Below are 10,364 nucleotides of genomic sequence, written 5' to 3'. Positions count from 1 at the left end.
CATGGGTTGCTGTAGACCTGTTCTAAGCAGGATCTTCACAGGAGACAAGCATAGTTGCCTTTTACAGCAAGCATGGGATGCTGAAGACCTATTCTACCCGAGGTCTTCACAAGAAACATTTAATCGAAAACAAAGGGGTTGGACAACTCGGTTTTTTTTCAAACATGTGACATTGGTTGTCTTGGCAACTAAATATCATCACATCTATTGTACAATATGAGGAAATGACGAAACAACTCTTCATGGAGGCAGCTTCCTCGTATACAACATCGCCAACCATTCAGCCATATGCCTGTTTACTTCAATGGCTGACGTTCCTTCAGAATGCTGCGTGCAAAATACATGAAATGTTACGCCTGAATTCAGGGTCGTGACAGCCTTCGACTGAACAGTTCTTGCATGTAGATAGGCAACATAAAATACCAAAACATATTTGTAAGACCCTTTCTGGTGAATAACATACAAAATTTAAAAAAAGCATAAGGCCCACGTGTCTTGAATCGACGGAATCCGATCACCTGGACGTGTTGTAGGAATAGAGTGATATGTCTTCGAGAAATAAGGCATGCTTGAGATATGTCAATTATTGGAATAGCGAACATGCATAGGCTAAGATTCGAACCAATCTGAGTACATTGTGGCAAGAACTACATAATACATGTCATTTACAATGTGTATAAACAAGTACATGATGCTAGTTAGTGTTCCTTTAAATAACATGCACAGTGATGACATCCACAAAATATACAGAACCGGCTCAATACAATACTGACAACAGGACAGCCAGATAAATTTCCAAATTGACGTTAGGAATGACCACGGACGATAAGCTTAATATTGTCACAAGAGCACACAAGCAGGAAACAAAGCACAGAGTTTTAAAAAAACCCAGTAACGACCCAGACACTATTTCCAGGTAACAAGTAATATCGTAAAATTCCATTCCAAAAACTCACGACAAAGAAACATTTTAAAAATATTTGTTTTCTTTTTTGAGCTCAACTCAATTTGGGATTATCAACAAAAAACTTACAACATTTTTCGGAAGCCTGCATCAGCAACTGGTAGCTATGTGTGCCAACCTTGTGTGTGAATCACTGGCTTGTCTGGTGCTACTGACTTGACGTGGAAGCCTGTGAACAGCTCCCCTACCCACCGAGTTACACAGGAGGGCTAGAAGCAACACTTGTACAACACCCATGTACAATAGAAGCATCATTTACACACATACTGTATATTATGGCCACCTTGTAGAATAGAGGGACCATGTCAACACTACACAGACTATTTTCAAAGAGATATAAGCCCATTCCTATCACTGCATTTTGAAGCAAGAAAACAATCGGCAAGACAGAAAGTGGAAAAAGTGTTCTTGGCATGGCCCCTCCTGAAGACGTTCCTAAACTGCAAGCACCCAAAGGGAATCAGCTCTGGAAAATCTCCATATCAGAAATTTCTTGCAGTTTCTACATCCCATGTTGATCAAGACCCCAAATGTCGAAATGGGCAACAGCAGTCTCCAATATACAGGTCTGGGGCTCAAGATATCATCCACCGGCCCTGAACCGTTACAAAAGTTAATTCATGTCAAAAAACCAACTCGTGTTGGGGGAACATGGTCATATCAAGAGCAAATTATTACAACTTTTGACACATCATCTTCACATGCACACGAAGCAGATTTCTTGCTTCCAGATTCTGTTTTTTACACAATTCTGATCTAATTACAAATTTGTTTCTGTGGCTCCTGTTGCTATGACGCCTAGGATACATGAAGAAATAATCCTTTAACTTATAAAAGTACGAGAAGCGTGCGATTCAAAATCATCTATTTTTACACGGAAACATTCCAGGATAAACTGACATTTAATCATACAAAAATGATCACCATATTTTTTTATATAGATTTGCTGAGTATGCACAATTTGAAAAGTGAGATGCCAAGGGCAAAAATGGTCAGTATTTTCTGAAAGCTGATGACAGAGAAACAGAGAGTATTACGACTCCATTCCTGTAGTTGGTGAGAGTATGTGATCAAACAGCCAGAGGACATCACGAAACACCAGTCCCATCCTGGGCGATAATTATGAGGGAATAAAATATGCCATAAAATCATTAGCTCCATTCTCTAAAACACTTCCTCTTGAAACAGTCTCTTCAATGTAGGTTCCTTTTCCAAAACAACTCTTCTCTAAACTTCTCCCACTGCAGGTCTCTCTGTGTGCTACACTGTAGATCTACACACAATATACCACAGTGTGCTACACTGTAGATCTACACACAATATACCACAGTGTGCTACACTGTAGATCTACACACAATATACCACAGTGTGCTACACTGTAGATCTGTACACAATATACCAGTGTGCTACATTGTAGATCTATACACAATATACCACAGTGTGCTACACTGTAGATCTACACACAATATACCACAGTGTGCTACACTGTAGATCTACACACAAAATACCACAGTGTGCTATATTGTAGATCCATACACAATATTCCCACAGATGCTCATTCTGGCAAATTTAAGTCTCTTCCAGGAAGAATTTGTCCACATCGTCACATCTCTTCTCTAATAACACTTTCTTTTGGAGTCTCTTTCTCAATCAGTCAATTCATATCGGTCCCATTGCACTTCACAATTCCGTAGTTAGAGTTATCTTCCTTTCCACTTTCTTCTCAGGTGGCGCTACCTGCCAAGGTGAAAGGTCGTTGCCATTGGCATGAGAAGCGTTGGACTCCGACGCAGGTCTTTTGTTCACAGTAATCACATGACTCACTGTGGTCTTAGCACTTGAAGAAGACGGATTCTTGCGGTTCACTGCTTTTGTTCCGGTAAAAGATGTTTCCTGAAATGAGTATGATAAAGTCATAACTGCTGCAGTTTTCAAACCACTTTTATTCGCACAAAGGGTCTAAAATGTTCATCAACAGAAACTCCCAAACTTAAAATATTGTGCTAATTTCCATGTGGAGAGTCGAATTTTATCTTCATATTAATGTAGATTACTTACAAACCTGTTTCTTTCATTATAAAACTGTCAACGAAATAAGAATAAGCTAGGTACAATTTAAAGAGAGTCACTTAATTTAGAACCAAAAGACTCTAATCTATAGAAATATGTTGTCAGCAAAAAGCTGGAACAAACAATTCATTATCATCATTTGACAATATATATACACATGCACTTCCTGATCATGCTATACAGGTGAAGGAATACACAGGTGGAATATTGCACTGCCAATAATGGGGGCCTGCTGGAAATCTGAATATCACAAGAAGAGTTAAATACAGAGAAAACATTATTAGCATAAGCTGGTACACTGGAGATACAGTAGACAGGTAGAGCAGCCAAACGCTTCATCTTTAGTCGACAGAGTTAAACATTATCACAGAATATACAAGCTTAGTATTTGCAGCTTGAAATGAGGTGGTAACGTATGTGTTTAAACTGAGACATGTCAAACCAGTCCTTCAACCATTCAGGCCTCATGCTCTTCCATGCAAATCTCATTCAAGTCCAATCTTTTACTCTGCTACAGTGTCCCCAAAGATCTGTGGACATCTCCAGCTAAATGAAGATCCATTAGTTCTTGAGCCAGAAGTCAGCTTTCTAAAACGATTCAGCTTCATTACCTTAATACCTCAATTCGTAATGGTGATCTTAGGAACACCAAACCCCTGGAACACGATATACCCGTGAAAGTTGGCAGTCAGTTCGCTCAGTGTTCGCCTGCCCTGCCCTGCCCTGCCCTGCCCTGCCCTGCCCTGCCCTGCCCTGCCCTGCCCTGCCCTGCCCTGCCCTGCCCTGCCCTGCCCTGCCCTGCCCTGGAGCTGTCCACAGATCGGGGTATTGTATCTCAGGGAAACATCTGGGATGAGAGTGCTTTCAAGCAAACCTCGGATCTATCTAGATCTATTCAATTACATGTACATGCAGGCTAGCTCCCACCACATCTGGGCTCCAGTGCCCCAGTGCATGAAGTCCCAGTTCCTTGGTGCACTCCCTTCCCACACTTCCTTCAACTCTCAGCTACATCAATGTTCACGTCATGCAATTACCACTCTTGTATCAAAGGGACTTAACTCTCAAATGCAATGATAACCTTTCTTGACCATACTAAATCTTTGAGTAAAAAGTGTATGTTGTTTTAAGCTACAAATACAATATTCTGTATAATGGGACAGACAAACCAGTGGGTGACAGCATGAGCACACAATGTGCCAGGTGACACCTTTTACTAGGCCCGGGACGATACACCCACTGTGCTGTGCGATCTGATATGTGTCACACGACATTGTTCACGATCCAATACATATCAGGACACCCTTCAATGTGCTCTTATCTGTGGTGCGTAAGCAATCATTTTCAAACACAGGATGGCAAAATACCTTGCACGCTGATGATTTACAGTTGGCAGTATCAAATATGGTGCAATGGATAAACATATTTATGTTTTCACTAAAATAAAAATGAGTGCTTGACGTAACGTTTATCATTTAAGGTATGAATTGATATTTTTAACTTTGTGTGTGACTGTGATCGATACATGCATCAAGAAAACTGTGATCCATCGATGTATCGTCCTACCACTACCTTTTACCACCGATCTTCAGAGATATCCCAAACACTGATTACTGGGATGAGACGTGAGTAAGTTCACATTCAAGAAGACCTGTGAAGATCCGGGGTAGAATAGGTCTTCAGCAACCCATGCTTGCCGTAAAAGTCAACTATACTTGTCGTAAGAGGCGACTAGCGGGATCGGGTGGTCAGGCACGCTGACTTGGTTGATGCATGTCATTGTATCCAAACTGAGTATATCGATGCTCATGATGTCAATCACTAGATTGTCTGGTCCAGACTTGATTATTTACAGACCCCCATCATAAAGCTGGAATATTAAACAGCTTTAAACATCTAACAAACAAAACAAACATTTTAGAAACTATTCCACGGATCTACGGATCACTAACTGAAGCAAACACAAAACTCGCCCAGTATCCTGACACTACCCTTCCTATCATCCCTCTGTTCCTGTCAAGCTGGTAGTGTTGCCATGGAGACAGGTACACATGCTATAAATCACAATAAACAAGCACCTGGTCCACACAACAACTGCACACACAATGGTTTCATGAAATGTTAGTCAATGAAATAATGAGGATTATCATAACATGATGCAAATTTTCTCATGCTAAATCTATTCAGGTCCACAGGAATTTCGAACAGTGATAAAATTGAGGTTGAAAAACTTGAGTTTCTGATCAGAGTTTGCAAAGCCATAGGATAATCTGGATGAATGTTTAACAAACGATACTGTTAGGGATTTATAAATTCAGTTTCTTCAACAGCTGCAAAAACCACACCCCTAGCAATAAATCTCGATATTTTTCAAAGTTGTTTTTCTTCATCTGTATGCATTGATAACATCTGTGATCTTTCTACTGGCCTGTACTTAATTTCAGTAATTTGCCAAGTCTACTTAAAATTGGACTTCACTGACTGTCAGTGAGTTTGACATTACGTGAAGTATATCAGTTATATCCCGGGAGGAAAGATCAAAGTGATGAAGGACTCTTTTAGACCAACGAGCGCAGGTATGGTGCTGACAAACCTAGAAACATAATCAAGAGGCGAATGTGGGATTCAAACCCATCACCACAGGATTCTGTTATGGCTAAGGGATGCAACTCCACACAGCATAGAGCGGTGCCTAAGATAATGGCCCCGACCACTGATTCTATCAATTCTCAGACTAAACTGAGATCCTACGCAGAGAGCTGAGACAGAGCGGATCTCAGACACAGGCAAAGAATCAATATCCATCAATGTTAATCTCACTTGTGCTTCGAACATTACCTGCATGTGTCTATGTGCAGCTGAAAGCCAGCAAACTCTGATCAGAGGCAACACAACATATTGTTAGTCAGGGAACAAACACGTCAATGTTTCAAGTCAAATTCAGTCAATCTTCAACAGGGTTGGAAGTTTTCAAACTGTGTCATGCCTACTTACCATGCATGGTTAGTGAGATTCTAAAATGCAAATTTGAAAGAACACGTTCCACAAGGAAAAGTTCGCAAATCTTGTTTGTTCAACGAGTGCAGGGACCTGAATAGTGTTGAGAAAACTTACAATGAAGACAGGCGGCCCTTCTCCCACATAGCTGTCTGTGCAGACATCAGCAGCAGCCATCTTGGATGGGTCAGGGGAGATAACTCTATATGCAGGAAGTGATTGATGGGGATGAGCAGGGGCTGGGTTACTGGGCGGGACTCTACTGGGGGACTCAGGCTTGGGGGTGATGGACTCAATGTCTAATGGAAAGGGCCTTGGAGCCACGGAGTTGGAAATGGGGGAGACAGGTTGGAATATTGCTGGATCAATTGCCATGGCAGCCTCCTTCTCTACAGCAGCTATTGCAGCGTTCAGGTCAAGAGGGAATGGTTTGGTGTCCTTGTCGTCCACAGGCATGTCCAAATCGTCATCGAAACTGTCAGAGGACTCCGTGACCCCACTCGTATGCTTTGTTCCGCCAACTCTGCAGTGAGCATCACCTTCACCGTCTGGAACCGGGAACGGATTGTCCCTCGTCTCTCTCAGCGGTGTGGCACTGGCAGTTATCTGGAATGGTTTCGTCGTTTCTCCACCACCTCCAGTTGCGTGTGGTGGAACTGCTGGAATGGCCCCATGTTCAGCTGCAGGACTTATTACACACTCGGACTCTGATGTTGGACTGGTGAGAGTGATAGCGGGAATCACTCCGGGGCCGGACAGTCTCCGGGATTCAGTCCTGGCAGCTCTGGTGTCAGAAGCATGCGTTGACTTGATGTGAGAAGTGGGCTTGTTAGGCTGCATGGAAGTAGAATCCTGGGGGGGATTCAGCGAAACACCAGCTTCAGTGGTAGAGAACGCAGAACCAGCATGGGAGGCGGGAGATGCCTGGACAGCACTAGGTGGATGTGGCACGGGAGCTGATGTTGTGACAGTGGAGGGGGTAGATGGGGTGGAGGAAGATGATGGAGTGGGGTTGTAGGGGGGTGATGTGGTGAGGTTGGAGGCGGGGTTGGAGGCGGGGTTGGAGGTGGGATTGGAGGCACGTTTGGAGGTGGGGTTGGAGGGAGATGATGGGTTGGGTTGGTGGTTGGAGGGGGTGGTGGACGGGGTGGTGGAGGGGGCGCTGGTGGGTGATGGGGCTGGATTGGAGGGGGTCTGGGATGTGGGAGTAGTGGCAGGGAAGTCAATGAGTATCTCGTCCCTGTCCCCCTCGGACCCACAGGTTAGCGGAGGATATAGCTGGGTTAGCTCTGGAGGAGCACACATGCCCTCGTCCCCCTCCTCCTGGGAGGGTTCTGATTGGGGCTGGGGAAGAAGCACCTTTAGGGGAACTTTGGGTCTAGCAGGAACTGGAGGAGGCTGCTTAGCTTTGGCTTTCTCTGGAGGCTGATGAAAGGATCAAAATGAAACGAGAGATGTTAAGACAACTGATAAAAAACAACCATTCTGGCAGTACACATGGAAATGAAAGTTACAGAAAACAACAACAAACTTACAAAGATGACAGAATAAGGCCCTGGTCCCCTTTCCACAACGTGGTCTCAGCTCTACGACTGTTGTAATTCCAACACAGACAGAGTGCTAAGACTGCTGTGTGAATCAGGGTTCAGGGCTTCCACACATAAAGCACTTACAACACAAACCTAAAACAGAGTACTCCTCCTACACTTAACATACACATACACATACCAAAGCCCTAACAATCTAGATGGACTGAAGCTTGACAGTCAAGCGTTTTAAGACAAGCACAATATTTTATTATGGATGTAAGAACAACCCTGTGTAGATAGGAACAGGACTCTCACAATTATACATGACACCCTCCACCTTGACATGACACCCTCATCAGAACATTATCTGCACAGGACACCCATCATTCCTACAGGACACCTTCCGTCTGCACAGGACACCCATCATTCATACAGGACACCTTCCATCTGCACAGGACACCCATCATTCATACAGGACACCTTCCATCTGCACAGGACACCCATCATTCATACGGGACACCTTCCATCTGCACAGGACACCCATCATTCATACAGGACACCTTCCATCTGCACAGGACACCCATCATTCATACAGGACACCTTCCATCTGCACAGGACACCCATCATTCATACGGGACACCTTCCATCTGCACAGGACACCCATCATTCATACAGGACACCTTCCATCTGCACAGGACACCCATCATTCATACAGGAAACCTTCCATCTGTACAGGACACCTTCCATCTGTACAGGACACCCATCATTCATACAGGACACCTTCCATCTGTACAGGAAACCTTCCATCTGCACAGGACACCCCTGAACCTATACACAACACAGGACACCCTTAACCTACACAGCAAACCATCTGTATTGGACACCTTCCACTAACACAGGACATCACTAGACAAAGGACATGTCAAACCTCAAAGCACACCTCTGTTCCTATACAGGACACCCTCCACCTATGCAGAACACCCCTCCACTTACACTACGCATGACCCCTCGACCTTGACAGGACCCACTCCACCTACACTGGACATCCTCTACCTACACTAGACACCCTCTACCTACACCCTCCACCTACACTGGACACCCTCCACCTATACTGGACACCTTCTACCTACACTAGACACCCTCCACCTACACTGGACACCCTCCATCTACACTGGACACCCTCCACCTACACTGGACACCCTCTACCTACACTGGACACCCTCTACCTACACTGGACACCCTCCACCTACACTGGACACCCTCCATCTACACTGGACACCCACTACCTCCATTGGACACCCTCTACCTACACTGGACACCCTCTATCTACACTGGACACCCTCCACCTACACTGGACACCCTCCACCTACACTGGACACCTTCCACCTACACTGGACACCCTCTACCTACACTGGACACCCTCCATCTAGACTAGACACCCACTACCTACACTGCACACCCTCCCCCAGCAGTGAACATTCTCCACTGGCACTGGACACTCGACATTCATACAGGGCACCCTCCACCCCTACACAGAAGACCATTCACCCCTACACAGAAGAACCTGCACTTCAATCCTCCACAGTGCTATGCTAGGAAGTGGATTACCTGTGGTACACCAATAACGCTGTTTGGACTGATGCTGACAAAAACGTCACTATTCTGACTTAGTTTGCGATTCTTCTCCGTGGTGTCACTTGTCTGACTGAGAGTGCGATTGTGTGAGGTGTGCGACGTGTGAGAGGAGGTGCTTGATGTGCTCGGCTTACTACGTCTCTCCATGCTGCTGTAACTGAAACACACAAACACAACGTCAGCTGAACATGTCTCACAACATGGGATAAGTCAGTCAGTGGACCTTGGTGCCTCAAGGATCATGAATACTGGACCTTGGTGCCTCTTGGCACCTGAATACTGGGACCTTCTAGGACCCTGAAAACTGGACCTTGGTGCCTCAAGGATCATGAATACTGGACCTTGTAGGACCCTGAGTACCGGACCTTGTAGGACCCTGAATACTGGACCTTGGTGCCTCTGGGACCCTGAATACTGGACCTTGTAGGACCCTGAGTACTGGGCCTTGCTGCCTCACTGGCTCAAAATACTGGACCTTGTAGGACCCTGAATACTGGACCTAAGTGCCTCACTGACCCTGAATATTTTGGTGCTTCATTTCCCAATACTGTAGTAGAAGTATGGTCACATGACATGAAAGACTGACTCACCCGTTCTGCACAACAGGCATGGTGATGGTGGGTGGAGCTGGAGCTATCTTGACAGGCTTCACCAAGTGCAATACATCATCGGGTGCGACACTGGACGCATTGAGTGAGGCATTCAACGAAGGACTGAAACGAAGCACAGTGAACCCATGGACATCAACATCAAGCAAAGATTGCCGCACTCCTGTCCCCAGAAGTGCGTAGTTGCTATTTTTAACATTTTACTTTCAGTCCTTGAAATCATGAAGAAAAGTCACTTCTAAAAAGTGATGTCAGTGCTACCAACATTGTAAGTCACTTCCTTACTTGACTTCTACGACCATCCTCAGTCAACATGATATTGGATTTCTACGACCATCCTAAATAAACACCTTACTAGAGTTCTATGATCATTGGAAGACAATGCCTTACTGGAGTTCTAAAACCATCGTTAGTCAATACCTTCGTAGAGTTCTACCACCATCGTAAGTCAATGCCTTACTGGAATTCTACCACCATCATATGTCTTACAGGAGTTCTATCACCATCATAAGTCAGCATCTTACTGGAGTGCCACCACCATCGTAAGTCAATGTCTTACGT

At 44.7% G+C, this 10,364-nt stretch overlaps 1 protein-coding gene across 3 annotated transcripts in view; it reads right to left on the bottom strand.

Moving 5' to 3' along the window:
• Positions 1-2,408: 2,408 nt before the first annotated feature.
• LOC139470233 (band 4.1-like protein 5) overlaps positions 2,409-10,364 on the bottom strand; it is a 79,708-nt gene continuing 71,752 nt past the window's right edge. For all 3 annotated transcript variants that reach the window (XM_071252554.1, XM_071252556.1, XM_071252555.1), the window contains 4 exons: positions 9,786-9,908; positions 9,169-9,352; positions 6,149-7,456; positions 2,409-2,857 (listed from right to left, as the gene is read on the bottom strand). In XM_071252554.1, the coding sequence (XP_071108655.1) occupies positions 2,645-2,857; positions 6,149-7,456; positions 9,169-9,352; positions 9,786-9,908 (1,828 nt within the window). In that variant the 3' untranslated portion in view covers positions 2,409-2,644. The remainder of the gene's footprint in view (positions 2,858-6,148; positions 7,457-9,168; positions 9,353-9,785; positions 9,909-10,364) is intronic.

This window comes from Haliotis cracherodii, unplaced genomic scaffold (genome assembly GCF_022045235.1).
Source record: "Haliotis cracherodii isolate W230 unplaced genomic scaffold, xgHalCrac1.p SCAF_20, whole genome shotgun sequence".
Lineage (NCBI taxonomy): Eukaryota > Metazoa > Mollusca > Gastropoda > Lepetellida > Haliotidae > Haliotis > Haliotis cracherodii.
This window is presented reverse-complemented; position numbering and strand designations above follow the sequence as displayed.